The following is a 16,100-nucleotide window of genomic DNA, read 5'->3' as shown; positions in this document are numbered from 1 at the left end:
GAGGTTATGTCAAAATAGCATGTGCTCAAGCAGTCCTTTTAATACTGTCAGTCTAACAAGCTAGAGGAGAAAGGAATGTGGAGTGATATCCCAGGCTGGTCGTGCCAGCTTGAAGGATGGCCGCCTTCACCATAGTGAAATAACCCAGGGGACTGTTTTCCTCCTCTTCCTCCATCCCAAGAGTCTTCCTACTCTCTTGCACTGAACTACCCCACCCCAAGGCCAGGGCCTCTTGATTGCTTCTTTAAATGAATTTTCTTTTCCAGCAGCCCATCCTCACCTATCGAGTACATGAGTAACATAGCCGATCATTTGCATTTAATTCCAGAATGTCTCTACTATCATCCCCATTTTACAGACAGGAGAATAGATTCAGTGAGTTCACAGCAGACCTGGGTTCTCAAAGCCAGGTGTCTGGTTCCTAGTCCAGCATTTCCTCCAGCATGTCACAGCCTCGGGACTGAGCCAGGCCTTTTTCAAAGCCCCAGGAAGCTAGAGCTGGCCGCCTCCTGCTGGCAGGGAGTTCCTTCCAGGCTTCTGGTGCTATTGCCAAAGAAGGGAGGGTAGGAGAAGAGAGGGAGGTGGATTATACACAGAGAGGGTCCGCACTTCTGTTTCCCTTCCTTGTCACGGAAGGAGAGAACGAATTACATGGGGGACCCAGGGGGCATAAGAAAATCAATCATTCATGACAGTTAATAAATATCAGAAAAGTATTTACTCACATTTATCCCCTGAAAGTCACATTCTTCATCTGTTCTGATTTGTCTTTCACTGATGGCATCAGCCAGGTAGGCTCAGCAAGAAACAGCAAAAGGTTTTAGCCCAATGTCGCAGAGAGAGTTTCATTTAACTTCATTTTTTTTCCAGCCAGGGCTGGCTCCAAAGCTAGTTTTTCTTACTAGGTTGTTTGCTACATGAAAAGCAGACTCCCAGAGGTTTCTGAGATTGCCGACATCCTATGCAAGATGACTGCTCCCACCCACCCGCCCACCCACTCACTAATAAGACATAATGCCGTCCTATTTTTGGTAACAATTAAAGGGCCTCCCGGTGAAAGCAGAAAGCTGTTTATTTTCTGTGACATCACTTCACTTTGCCTTCGAAGGCTGGTCTGTGCTCAGTGTTTTCGTGGTGATGCAAGTCGGCTCTCTCCTCCAGCAGTTGGATCCCTCCCATCTCACAGTACCTCACAGGTCTCTTCCCCCGAGCAGTGCATTGCTGGAGCGAGGAGAAGCTCACGAATCAGCTGCAGGTCTCTGTTTTGAAAAAGCAGAGATACAGAGGCAGAGGAAAAGGGTGGACTCCTATGTGACCTGTTCTTAGAGCAAGACAATCACCATCTGAATTCCAGAAGCCCTGTTCATGGTTGGGGATATTTTCTCGACTGCATGGAATCAGAAAGAAGCAAAAGGATGGGAAATGCCTGCATTCCCCTGAAAAGAATTGCTTATTTCCTATGTCTCTTATCTGCGCTTTTGCTGACTGAGGGGAAGAAACCAGCGAAGCCAAAATGCCCTGCCGTGTGTACTTGTACCAAAGATAATGCTTTATGTGAGAATGCCAGATCCATTCCACGCACCGTTCCTCCTGATGTTATCTCATTGTAAGGCCCGTAAGCATTTTGATATCTAATTTACGATTTAAAAATTCCAGCCGGTGGATTTGGGGCTTTGCATGTATTTGTAGAAGGGCATGGAGAGAGAGATTCCTCTTGCATGCATGGCCATTTGACAGTGCTAACATTTGCTGCATTTAGAATTTTTGATTTTTTTTAGCTGCTACTGAACATGCTTAGATACCCCCAGCCCTGAACATATCATGAGAAACCTGTAGCCGATTCATTTCTCTTACTTCATCTGGGAAGGAATAGTATCGTACTTCATAAAATAGTGTCAAAATAGTCACTGTTATGCTAAACCGGATTAACATAAGGTTTGTTCTGTGTGTGTGTGTCTCTTTGTGTGTGTCTGTTTGTTTGTTTTCTGTTTTTTGTTTTCTTTCAGATCCTTTGTGAGATCTGGTTTTACTGAAATCTCAGAAGGGAGTTTTTTATTCACACCATCGCTGCAGCTCTTGTGAGAAATATTTATATCATGACTATTTTTAATATGGCATATATTTGGATAAGCCTTCTAGTAAAATGATCTCAATATTAATTTTGTCAAATGTGATTCTATTTCTGAGAAAACAGAATATCAGTAAAGTGAGAGGTAGATGGGTTTGTTTGCGACTTCACGCCAACAGTGCAGATTGAGTCTTACAATGGTAAATTTGTTAACCTGTCGTGCTGTCTACTTTAATGGCTATTTATGAAGTTGTTGGAATGTTGCAACAATGATCCCAATTCCATTCCACTATTTTACTTTCATTTTTTAACTTGGGAACTTTGGTTCTTTTGCCCTGGAGTTTTTGAATTAGTCAATACAGAACCCAGCATAACATATGTGTTCAAGATGTTGTCTCCCGGGGATCTGGGGCAGGCTGCTACTCTGTATGATTTACCATGTGGGGGAAAAACACCTCAGCTCTTTCTAGGTAATTCCTTAAAATGTCAATTCTCAAGAGACTGTTTTTAAATCTCATCTAATTTATAACTAGTTCCCTTACAAGGAGGGAAAGAAAATATTAATATAGAATAGTGCAAAGGATTACTCTCTGCTATGTGTTTTGAGTTGGCCACAAGGGAACCACATATTCAGTCTATGCCTGAAAATATTCAAAAAAATAATATTTGACTAAGAAATCAGATCTGTTCACAGGCATAATGGAACACGTAAAATTTGTTCTGATGTGTAATGTTTGGCAATTAGAGTCCTACTTCTTATAGCGGTATCACATGGGGGTCGAGAGGTCTCCCAGGACTTAGGTATCAGGTCACAGACTTGGCTTGTAGCTGGAGGGATATGGGCAGAACTAGCCAATTGTGGATCAGCTGAGTCTTGGCTATCTTAACTGCATGATTCAGGACCCAAGCCTTTCACTTGTTTGTTTTTTATTTTTTTTATTTTCTTGCCTTACCTGGCCATTTTGGCTGTTTGAAGTTACATACACAGAGGCAAACAGCGTGGAGTGAACGCTGGAGACAAGTGTTTAAACCTCACCCTGCCACTCATAGAACCTAAACATGTAGTCTTGTGCAGATTACTAAATCTAACTAAGCCTCAGTCTTCTTATCTCTAAAATGGAAGTGAGAACACATATTTTCAAGCTAAAAAGCTAAAAGTCACTCAATCTATTGTTTTGTCTATATGAAATTCCTAAACTGGTTCGACTGTTTAATTGAATTCACAAACTTGATCAGTTGTTTTGACATTATGTAATGTTGTTGGCTAATGTCCTTCTACTGGCTGATGTCTTCAAATGATTAACAATTGACTAGATATTCCTAAGGAGTTTATCTGTTTGATTGATGGCTAGTGGTGTGACTAGGGGAAGTGTTAGTTAGCACATCAAACAAATCCAAAAAAGATAGATTCTTTCCCACAGAAAGGGACAGAGTCTGTAATGCTGAGATCCTTCCATAGGATAAGAATTTGCTATGTCTGAGAGGGTGATAAGTTGTATTTATGGTGCTCACTTGTTAAATGAATAAATGGCTCATTTAAAAAGCATCCTTTTGATATGCTAAGGCACCTCCCTTCCCCTAGGATAGGTACATAGATCAGTCCTTACAATTCTAGGAGTAGTGTCAGTAGACACTAGATGGACATTAGCTGTGGCACAGAAAGCCTGGAGTGATTAACCTAATCAGTTACCACATCTCCGCTTTGTTTCTGTTGGGTGGACCTAGTCACGGCAAGCACAGATGCTGGACAATGTTATAGAAATAGTTACCGGCTGCTGCAGGGTAATGTGATTACACGTATTTAGAATCACAGAGGGAAGCCAAGGGACTGGTTTTTAAATAGCCCAACCGATTGTGTGCCATGCCCGTGTCCCATGCTCCGAGTTCCTATGGAACATTCCAGCCTTTATTTCTAAAAGCAGTTCAGGTTTCAGAAATAACAAAAAGCGAGTAATTCTCGCCCTGTGTGTTCTCGGTTAACTCAGATTGGCTAACCTCAACATGGTAGACTTGTGCCAGTGCTGATCTTATGCAAAATTGTCAGGGGCCAAAGTTTGTCCCTAATCTCCAAGACCCTGTGCCTAAAGACTCTGCTCTCCATCCTTCCTGCCCAATGTTCTCTGCTTCCTCCTATCCTCAGGAAAAAGCCTAATAAACTCATGTGCAGTGAGTAGGAAATGGATGAGAAGGCTCTGAATACGAACTATGAAGCGATCATAACAATTGTGGGAATGCATGGATCCCAGACAGAAAGGTCTCTTCTGTGAAACAGGGCTGTCCAGTACCCTGCAAACCCCATATGGGCTGCCAATCCCCCATTGGAACATGAAGACCAGCGGCATTGGACCACCAGATTAGGCCTAGATTGCACAAGCCATTGAGGTTTGCAATGAATTCCAGCAGCATTTGTGATTGTGAATTACCACACTCACCCCTCATACACTGTGAAGAGATAAATTTCAGAATCAATTCAGCGTGATTGATGTAGGAAGACAGTTCATTGGTTTCTTGATTTGTTGTTGGGAAGGGTTAAAGCAAATGTCCTATTTCTATCAGCCACCCTAAAAATCTGATAATGTCGTTATGTCCCCAGATACTTTTTCAGAGCTTCTGCAAAAGCCATGATGAGAAGTACTTGTTGAAATGTCAGTCTGGGGTACTGAGGAAAACAGACATGGTACCTTCAGTTACATGCAGTGTTTGGGAAAAGGTCCTGGTAAGCAGTGGCTGGCCGTTTGTGTTGGAGAACAAGAGAAACAGAAACCCACATTCTGTAGAGAGGAGAGAGAAAGAATAAAATTATTCAATACAAATTCATCAGATTAGTTGTAAAATATATATTTTTTAAAAATCTCATTTATGGTTTTAAACGTAACAACAAAAACCTTTCCAAAGCAAATGCAATTTCATTCATGTTTTACATAGGGCAAGTTTTGAAACATAACCAATGACAATGATTATGCATTCTAACTTGCTTTTAGTGATAGAAAGTGGTACTTTTAGTGAATGGAATTTAGAGAAATGTGTTTTCACACATTACAGCCCTGCTCCTTCTCAACTGCAGACTGAAATCCCCAATGATATGGGCTCATGATGGAAGTGAAATTCCAATTTAAGAGGACAAAATGTGGCCACGTCGCCACCCATTTATAGCTTATTTTAATTAACTAAACCCTTGTAATTCCTGAGAGTGTTCTATTTTCAGGGAGTGATTTCCAGGGTAGTTTTAGTATCATACTCAAATAAAATAACACAAAACAAAAACACCGCGTGTAAGAATCTGATGTGACCAGAAAAAGTTTCTTAGTATTCCAACTGGATGTGGTCTTGTTTGAAAGACAGAATAGATCTTTGATCTTTCAGGGTCAAAGGAGGGGAATGGCATTATTTTAAAAATTAATCCACAATCAACATATAAATATATGATCCATAAGAAATTAAAAAATAAAAACAATGGAAAAGCAAAAGACATGAACAAAGGAAGGAATAAGTCCATCCTTACTAAGGCTTTACCATTTAGTCCTTCAAAATATGATCTGTCCGGGAAAAAATACCCATGGCCTCCTTTACCTTTAAAGCAATTGCTACCTTTTTCTATTCCTCCTTATATTACAAGCCTATAATTTAGCAGTCTTCAATGACCACTCAAGCCAGACCTATCAGCCAAGGGTGCTTTTGGAGGAATTATTAGCTGGTTATAGATGAGCATGTTTTGGTTTGTACCTAGCTGATGTCCCCATGATGGACCAAAAAGCATCTAGGCTGTTTTGTCTACAATTTGCCCAATGATCCATAGATCTAATCTTTAACTTTTTAACTAATTACTTCTTTTTGTTTTTACTTTCTTAAAAATCATTTTAACTTTTATTTTAGATTCGAGGATCCATGTACAGGTTTGTTATTTGAAGCGAATTAATTCTTATAACTGCACAAACTAGCGCTCACCACAAATGTTTTCTCTGAAAGCGTATTTCATCCTTTCAGTTATTCAGACAAGAAATTTCAGAGTTACCTGACCCCTCTCTTTCACTGTCCACTTCCACCTGGACATGTATCCTGTCCAACAGCATGAGAATCTGCCTCCTCCTCTTCACCACAGCACCATTGCCTTCAATGAGGCTGCATTTCATTCACTGTTTCACAGGCTGTGGCAGGAGCCTCCACGCCTCCCTGGTTGCTTTCAGTTCCCATCTGACCCACCTCCATTAGCGTTGCCTTTCCTGAGACACAGCTCTCCATGCTTTCATGACTCCCTAGAAACAGAGAAAATCCAGACACCTGAGCCAGCGTCCATAGCGTTTGACCCTTTCTATTTGTCCAGGGTTATCACTCACACCATTGACTTTACACACACACACACACACATGCCCAAACAAGTTCTGCAGGATTTCATTCTATGACCTCTGTTGATTCTCAAATTCTCTAGACTTTACTGATGTCTGGCACTGTGTGCCATTTATTAAGCTATGGTGCTTGTATCTGCCTGTGTCTTTCATGGAGGATCACCCATAAGCTGTGGTCCCAGAGAAAAGCCTAGACATGGCTTCCCATATATTTGTTGAATCCAGTCTATGTTTCCATCGATTTTGTGCTGAAGGCTCCTGTGTTACTCTCAGCAGATAGTGCTGGTCATGTTCACACTGTTTCTGATGTTTGGTGCGCCCTATCTGAGTTCATGTGGACTAATGGTGTGGAGGTCTGGGAAGTGAGCCGAACTAAAAAACCTCGAGGAGATAATTTGCTCATGAAGTTGTGAATTCAAACTTCTTCAGCAGAGATTTCCAGCATACCAGATTTCAAACACAAAGCATCTAAGCCTTTCGTTAGACCCACCGCTTGAATCTCTTTTGTCCCACGCTGACTTCACATTTGGCCTCCTTGGTTTTTAGTTGGACTGTGGAGGCTGACTAGTCTGTCCTGGGAAGGGTAAGATGCTCCTTTATCCAGTCTGACAGGACATCCAGAGGGAAATGTTAGTTAAGCACTATTAATATGAAAAGAAAAATCATTAGCACAAAGACAATTTCCTTTTTGATTTAAGTACCTGCTTAGCCAAAACAAGTATTTATTTATTGTATAGTTGCAAGCAGCAACAAAATGAAAACAAAAGCCTCCCATTTTAGCAGACATGTTTTGAGACTCTACTGGGTAGCAGGTAAAATGTTGGGCTTTGTGAGGGACACAAAGATGAGTGACACGCTGTCACTTTTCACCCTGATATGGCAGCTCCAGGCTGGTAGTGATTCTTGATATGGTAAATTATACTTTGCCTGTATTTGAATGCAATGGTTTCATTTAAAAAATTATTTTTATGTAAGTAGAGATGAGGTCTTGCTATGTTGCCCAGGCTGGTCTTGAACTCCTGGTCTCAAACAATCCTCCCACCTCACCCTTCCAAAGTGCTGGGATTACAAGTATTTGCTTGGCCTGCTTAAATGTATTATAACGTAGTCTTGATAAGCGTTCTCATTTTGTTCAAAATGATATTCAGTTGATTAGTGATGATGGTGATGCTTGCTGGTTGTTGATCCTGTGGCTAACATGGGCTACAAAATGTCCGCAAGGGCTTTACAGCATCAGCTGTAATATCAAAACAGCTGACCTTGGTGAGCTGGCAATGAGGCAGACAACACAGGCTTGTGGGCAGATACGCATCGGTTCAAATCCCCACTCTGCTGCTTACTAGTTGTGTGATTTGGGGCAAGCTTAATCAAGTCTTGATATCTATATCTACAAAATGAGGAAGAACCGTAGTACCTATTGCACAGATTTACAGTAAGGATTAAGTAAAACAGGGCATGGAAAATGCTTGGCAAGATTCCTGTAACTCAATACGCGTTAGCTTTACTATAGTATCTGAAAATCGCTTTAATTGGAACTACCGTAACATCAGATTAGTGTCTGATTGTATAATCTGCGTTTGCCAATAATCTCAGCTTTAAACATTTTGTGGTTCTATACACAGTTCTCCAGCAGAACTTGCTGAGAAACCTTTTCTTTAAATACTTCTCGCAGGAAACATGAACTATTTACCTTTCAAAAAAAAGTCATAACCCTCTCCTTTCTTCCTCATGAATAAAATGACTGGCACCACATTTTGTAAAACGTGCTAGATTTTGTTTAAATAATTAACATTGGCAGTCTTCAGATGAGTGGTTCTATGGTAGCATAGAAAGGGGCCTGAAGTAGAAGTCAGGAGATAATGGGTTTGAAATTCAGTTTGGCCACTATTGGGCTGCATGACCTTGGGTACGTCACAAAGTATCACTGGACCTCAGCTTTTATTGCATAAAATATTAAAGGTAGATTAAATTGCGGTTCTGAAACTCACATGCTAGTGGGGTTTGAGGTAGTAAGATCAATGAAGGAAGCAGTTGAGTATAAGACAATAGGGAGCAGTGGTGACTGAGGTAAACCAGAGAAGACATGTCTTACCTAAAAATGACGTCCCCTGCTCCAACTGACTATTGCTGATGGGAATGTGGTACGTACACATGGAGCCCTACCTTCCTAATTTTTAGGGGAAGGTGGAAATCTGGAAATAGATTTTTAAACAGGATAAAGACCAAACAAACATAAGTTGGCATTTTGAGACCCTTGCATTTGATTACATCTAAGGTTTCTTCCTATCTTAAAATTCTGTTGTATTCTACAAACAGTTACTTTAATATAATTAAGAAATGGCATGGTTAAAGAAATGGACAAAGGTGGCTGGGCACGGTGGCTCACGCCTGTAATCCCAGCACTTTGGGAGGCTAAGGCGGGCGGATCACGAGGTCAGGAGACCGAGAACATCCTGGCTAACACGGTGAAACCCCATCTCTACTGAAAACACAAAAAATTAGCCAGGCATGGTGACAGGCACCTGTAGTCCCAGCTACTTAGGAGGCTGAGGCAGGAGAATGGCGTGAACCCAGGAGGCAGAGCTTGCAGTGAGCCAAGATTGCACCACTGCACTGCAGCCTGGGTGACAGAGCGAGACTCCATCTCAGAAAAAAGAAATAAAATAAAGAAAGAGATAAAAATAAATGGACAAAGATTATTGAATCAGTTCTAACAAGTCAATACATTAGGTTGTTCATTGAAAGAACCTCATAATATGAAACTGGCTGTTGTTAAGATTATTAATACAATAATTGTCATTCCCAATCTCCCAAACAGGTCCAAAGGGACCTTACCAGGCTCTCCCTGTGGTAGTTGATGATAAAATGATGTTTCAGTATCCCTCTCATGAAGCAAGGATTGGAAAAAAATTGTTAGGCCCATTTTTACATAGCAATATGGCAGGTGCTTGCATGTGTAAAATATGATTAAAAGGCAATGAATCTTTAAAAATACAAACTAGAATGTATACGTACAAATCACTCTTGACTTCATGGAGGGCCATAGATTTTGCCCAACTGTGCTTCCATGGCTAAAGATTTCTGGACCCTCCTTTGAGAACTGTCTTTACTTCCAGTTTACAAGCCATGCAATAAAACCAGGCAAGGTTTTATTAGAGGCATTAGTTATTTTTGTATTGCTTGGTGCTAAGCATTTTATAGATCTCATTTTTAATGTCATCATCATGGTAACCTTGTGAGGTAGATATAATTATCTCCATTTTGCAAATGAAGCACTGAGTCCTAAAAGGTAACCTCCTCAATGTCACGCCGCTATTAAGTAGCAGAGCTGGGCTTTAAACTCATGTCCTCACTTTTAACCGCTGCTGTCTACTTCTTCCTGAACATGAATCATCATGCTTGACTTTGCATAGTTTTGTTCCCAAAATCAAATCCCCTCTCAAAGGGTCAACCTTTGCCATTAACAAGGGTATTCTGGAGAATGTGCCCTAATTCCTGGAGACAATGACTGAAAGGAATTTCAAAAGCCCTTTGAAAGAGTGGCCGCGTTGCTGGCAAGAGCAGCTAGTTTCCCTAGGTTGCAACTCTCATTTATATGTGTAAGCTCTGATCTCCTCGCTTAAACAAAAATAGAAAGAAAAGAAAAAAGAAAAAGAAAAAGGACTTATTTACTTTAAAGTTATACCTTAGACTATTGTTGTCTAAACTTGTGTCCTGTGGAGCAGTTGACCTGAAAGAAAAGAGTTCTGTGCTCAAATAAATTTGGGAAACTGCATGTTCTATCCCTGCTTGGTTATTTACAACGAAGCTACCTTGGCATAGAAACATCTCTGAAGTTATTCAAAATTGTTTACTTTTTTTAACATCTCATAGAACATTGGTTCTATGGAACATACAGTACTTTGGAAATATATGCATATGATAATTCACTTTATTTTTAGCTTAATTATTTATACCCCACCTCATTCTAGAGAGGCTGGATAGCAAAGGATACACAGGTGGAAAGAATCCCATCCTAATGGATACATTAAACGGTCTGTCTCCACATAAGGAGCAACTCGAGACCATTTTGTTAGTGTGGATTTGTTGATGTGCCTCTGGGAGTCAGCCTCCCCAGTAGGCTCTCTACCTGTTCAAGGGATTTAGCACACACCCCTTCTTTAGGGACCTCCCACTAGATCCCCAACTTTTGGAGGAAGGAGATGACTGCTTGCAGCTCATTCAACAGGAAAAGGCTTCTGAGTATAAATATATACTCTCACTGTTTTTATTTGGAGCAGGTTTCATCACAGCTATTTTCTTTTCTTTTTTATTTATTTTTTATTATTTTTTTTTGAGACGGAGTCTCGCTCTGTTGCCCAGGCTGGAGTGCGGTGGCACGATCTCGACTCACTGAAAGCTCTGCTTCCCTGGGTTCACGTCATTCTCCTGCCTCAGCCTCCCTAGTAGCTGGGACTACAGGCACCCATCACCATGCCCAGCTAATTTTTTGTATTTTTAGTAGAGACGGAGTTTCACCGTGTTAGCCAGGATGTTCTCGATCTGCTGACCTCGTGATCCACCCGCCTTAGCCTCTCAAAGTGCTGGGATTACAGGTGTGAGCCACCGCGCCTGGCCTCATCACAGCTATTTTCTAAATGGCTAAACAAGCATTTTGCTGGTCATGTTCCATGGAATATTCATTTTGTAGGAAGCTCAATGATAAAAGAGTCCCATTATCAGTGAGATCAGGAAACCATATATTGGATTTCATTTTGAAGAGTCTCAATTTACTTAAGGATAGAAAAGGCATAGTTAAGAACTCTGATTAACTTCTTTAACCCACTTTTCCTAAATGTATCCACCAGTCTTTGTGCACATAAACCTATTAACCCCTTGAAGGTCGTGTGTTCCAGGGAATATACTCTGGGAGTATATGCTCTGGGCAAGGCTATTGTAGGTTTGCAGCAGATACTGGGCAGGGCTGATACTAAAAAGAGGGAGTTGGCTTCCTCATGGCCACTCATGAGTCCTGGGGAAGTCGGGAAGGGAGAGAACAAGCCTTAGCCTGGAATCCCAGCTCTGCCACTTTCAAGCTTGAAATCACTTCACCTCCCTCACCTTGGTTTTCTTAATCTCTTACGTGGAGAATATAAAACCTACATCTTAGTGTTCATCTGAGGATTAAAATCAGATGTCAAACTGTTGAAGATGAGGGCTGGCATGGAGTAGGCCCTTCTCCTTGGTGTTCCAGGACCGGGGAGATCCAGGGTGATTTTATAAACACATGGGGAGGGTGGGCTGCTGACTGGTTGTGCCAATTCCTAGAAGAGAAGAGTTTTCACTGCCCTGGGATGAGAGATAATCCCAGGAGGATTGGGGATTACCAAATAGGGGTTACCATTCAAAACGCAGTGGGCCCATGCTCAAATGTTTGCTAGTGTGCATGTCAAGGACATCCCTGCAAATCTAAAATCCACATCCTAATCCTAGCCCCACCACTGACAAAAGATGTGACCTTGGTTAAGTCATTTAACCTCTGCCAGCCTCAGTCTCCTCAACTGTAAAAAGAGGAGTTGGACTACGTATCTCTCTGAAGTGCCCCCCACCCTCAGGTTAGTGTGGAACCAAATTTAGGTCATTCCAATCAATCCAGGTTGAAGAGTTGGTAATCTAATTAAGGATCAGCTGAATTTTCAAGATTGAGAGTCGAAAAGAACTGTCAAATAATGTGTGTGATGCTTCCAATTTTAATGCTTTTCTGTATTAGGAGCATATTTTAAAATATTCAAATGTAAATTATTCACATGGCACATGCACTTAGAATGTGTGCATTTAACTAAAGTGAATCATCAGCCTATTATTAATTATCATTTAACCAGCCCTATTCTTTTGGATAAAGGAGAATATTTGTAAAAACCAAAGGGTTTGAATCATTTAAGCAAAGCCAGCTTTAAACAACTTGGCAAGCCCCTGCAGCTGTCCCTCCATATCTTGTAACAGCTGTAACCTGTGCATCTTGTGCTCTTTCATTTACATATACATACGCAAACAAACCCATGTTCACTTGGGAGTATGCACACTCATGTTTGTACACACTGTCCATGTCCTACCTAATATCCTAGAAGATGTCAATCAAAGTCTTCTTGGGGCAGGTGACATCCTCACGGGACCTGAGTTTCCTTTGCAGTAAAACATGTGTCCTTTTCCTAGATCTAAGAGCTCTTCCAGCTCCGACATTTGATGTCTGTGCTCTTTGCTTAGATATTCCTTGGCAGAAGCATTGGAGACATGCTCATACACATTATCTCACGTAATTTTTAAAATCATCCAGGAAGTCTTTTTGCATCCTCAATCCTATTTTAACAGATGATGAAACAGATTTACCTACTTAATGTGTAAACATACAATTATAACTGGTAGTTACAAGCTTAGAAACCTGATTCTCTATTCTGAATCCAATCAATTCATTCTCCAAGTGACAACCAGGTGCTGGCTACTCACTTCTTCCTTCTTAATCAGAGTGGTTTTCACGGAGTTGGGAATCATTTGGAAGAGCTCCCTAGATCATCTCCCTCCATAGCCAGGAAAACCTGCTCTAGGTTGGAAGATGGGATGCAGGCCACCCATGGGCCAGATACAATTCTAATGACAATCAAGATATTACAAGTGACTGGAGAGGGTCTGAAGAAGTACGTGTCATTAGAGCCAGGGTGCCTGGCACGGGACCAAATGAGCAGTCTAGTTTGAGACAGTGGGAACTTTTCTCAGCAGGAGTCACCCTTCCCCCAACTATTCAGCCATCTGCAGACCCGCCTCCCCGCTCCCCAGACTCCACATGCCTACTCTTCCATGAATGAAGGCTGCAGTGCTGTAAGGATAGACTCATACATCTTTAGAGCTACAAGGGACCTCACAAATGATCTAGTCTAGTCTCCTTGCTTTACAACATAGAGAGAAGTGGTATGCTCTAGGACACAGAATTTATGGTCTATTTTATATTAGGACCCAGGCTTCCTGATTCCCTCTTCAGTGTGCTGCTTCCCTGGCCTCTGGAGAGGTGAGGCCCCAGGGCAGGCAACCACCTCAGTGGCGCACCAGACTTAGCACCAACACATGAGCCTGCCCGGTCCTTTTGCTCTTATGCATTCCCGTCTCTGGCCTCTCACCTGGAATTTGGGCAGTCTTGCCCTTGACCCCCTGTAACTATATCCTCATTCTTAGATCTTCTGCTTCTTCATTTACTGCTCTGTTGCTGGCCCTGGGTTCCCTCAACTCTAAGCTCCATGCAAACCTGTTGCCTACTTTTCCGTTCCTTTTGAAGTAAATTCTGTGTGTCTTACCTCTCCGTTCAACCAGGAATCCCCTAATAGCTTTATGGCCTTAGTGTGAAAGTGTCACTTAGTCATGACGCATCCCTATAGACAGCGGAATCTGGAGGAATTAGAGTTTAGTGTTAGCATTTTACAGGCCACATCCTCTGATCCCAGTTCAGTATTAATAATGAAATTATGAAAGCTTAAAAAAAAAATTACAGGGAATTTTAAGAATATTATTCTAAATTCCCATTGAAATGAAATACACAATTTTAAAAGATGAGTACGGAGCAAAACTTACTGGATACATTATACAAGGTAAAGTTCCATTTCTAAATACTTTCATTTTTTATTCAGAAAGAATAAAAGTATATGATTGAGCACTAAACTTAGTAAGTATCCTAAGGAAATTAGGAGAAAAGCAGTAAAGAAAAGATAAAATAATAAATTAGAAAACAGTGGGAATAAAAAATAAATCCAAGATTTGATCCTTGGAAAATGCAAAAAAAAAAAAAAAAAAAAAAAAAGTGGCAGACATTTGAAGGATATCACACACTTGAGTAGGGGAGATTCTGTAAATTCTGTTAATTATTCAACAGAAAGCTTTGGGTAAGTTTGGGTAAATATTTAGAAAATAACAAGGCAGTGTCTTCCCTCACATCATACATAAAAGTAAGTCCCAAATGTACTGAAGAGTTACATATTAAAAAGAAAATGTTAAGGGGAAGATGTAGGCAATATTTCCTCGATCTGAAGACAGGAAAGGATATTTAAAGAATGAAATCATGTCTTTTGCAGCAACATGGATGGATTGGAGGCCATTATCTTAAGTAAAATAACTCAGAAAGTCAAATACTGCATGTTTTCACTTATAAGTGGGAGCTAAATAATATGTACTCATGGACACAAAGTGTGGAATGATAGATATTGGAGACTCAGAAGGGTGGGGGGGTAGGAGGAAGGGAGAGATGATGCAATACTTAACGGGTGCATTGCACACTATTCGGGTGATGGTTATACCAAAAGCCCAGACTTCGCCACTACACAATATATCCATGTAACAAAACTACCCTTGCACCCCCTAAATTTATGATTAAAAAAAAAAAGATTTTAAAAAAAGAATAAAGGCAGGCCAGGAGCAGTGGCTCACGCCTGTAATCCCAGCACTTTGGGAGGCCCAGGAGGGTGGCTCACCTGAGGTCAGGAGTTTGAGACCAGCCTGACCAACCTGGAGAAACCCTGTCTCTACTAAAAATACAAAAATTAGCCAGGCATGGTGGATTACATGCCATGGTGGATTACATGGATTACATGCCTGTAATCCCAGCTACTTGGGAGGCTGAGGCAGGAGAATCACTTGAACCCAGGAGGCAGAGGTTGCAGTGAGCTGAGATCATGCCATTGCACTCCAGCCTGGGCAACAAGAGTGAAACTCTGTCTCAAAAAAAAAAAAAAAAATTAAAAGCAAAGAAATAATACATAGTAGGAGTTGATATATTTTGTTAAATAAAAATTTAAACTTCTCTATGTTAAAAATCATTAATGAAAAGGCAAATCGGTATTCAGTAAGAAAAAACTTTCAGCATCAAAAGAAATAAGTAAAGACTAAGTAATATCCTTAATAAATAAAAAGTGCTTAGAAAGCAACAAAAGGAGTCAAAGGACATGATTTCATAGAAAAAGAAATAAAATGATAATTTTAAATGTTGGTGAGGATATGGTCAGATAGGCATTTCCGTACTCAGAGTTGGACATGTAATTTGGTACAAGTCAGCAGTGAAGAACTAGAGATTTAAAAACCATCCATAATCTAATAATGGTACTTTTAGAAATCTATCCTAAGTCTATCATAAGGAAATAAGTAGAGATAGGAAAAATATTTATATATGAGGATGGTTATAATCATTTTTATAATAGTAAACATTGGAATCAATAATAAGAAAAAATTACATCATGATATATCCATAATACAAAACTTACTAATCTATGGAAACTGTATTTTTGAAAAATTGATTGTCATGAGAAATTGTTCATGATATAATAAGCAAATGAAAAGGACACACAATAATATAATATGATGTCAATTTTAGAAATACATTTGTGTATATACCATATGTGTATTATGCATATGCATATCAGTGTCTTTGGGTAGTATGATTATAGTGCACTTCATTTTCTTCTTTAAGCTTTTCTGTGTTTTCCAGAATTTCTACAGTGAGCATATATTATTTATAAACAGAAGTCACCAAAGTGTATTCAAGGCTGGTTATGGTGGCTCATGCCTGTAATCTCAGCACTTTGGGAAGCCGAGGCAGGTGGACCGCTTGAGCCCAGGAGTTCAAGACCAGCCTGGGCAACATGGTGAAACTCCGTCTCTCTAAAAAAAAAAAAATA

The 16,100-nt window shown here is 40.5% G+C and overlaps 1 protein-coding gene across 3 annotated transcripts in view; it reads left to right on the top strand.

The window, feature by feature from the left end:
- The first annotated feature begins 1,039 nt into the window (after positions 1-1,039).
- Positions 1,040-16,100, top strand: part of LGI1 (leucine rich glioma inactivated 1) — a 39,501-nt gene continuing 24,440 nt past the window's right edge. For all 3 annotated transcript variants that reach the window (XM_023226291.1, XM_023226292.1, XM_023226290.1), the window contains exons 1-2: positions 1,040-1,606; positions 2,007-2,078. In XM_023226291.1, the coding sequence (XP_023082059.1) occupies positions 1,392-1,606; positions 2,007-2,078 (287 nt within the window). In that variant the 5' untranslated portion in view covers positions 1,040-1,391. The remainder of the gene's footprint in view (positions 1,607-2,006; positions 2,079-16,100) is intronic.

The sequence above is a fragment of the Piliocolobus tephrosceles genome, chromosome 9 (assembly GCF_002776525.5).
Source record: "Piliocolobus tephrosceles isolate RC106 chromosome 9, ASM277652v3, whole genome shotgun sequence".
Taxonomy (NCBI): domain Eukaryota; kingdom Metazoa; phylum Chordata; class Mammalia; order Primates; family Cercopithecidae; genus Piliocolobus; species Piliocolobus tephrosceles.
Note: the sequence above shows the minus strand (reverse complement) of the source record. Positions and strands in the feature narration are given on the sequence as shown.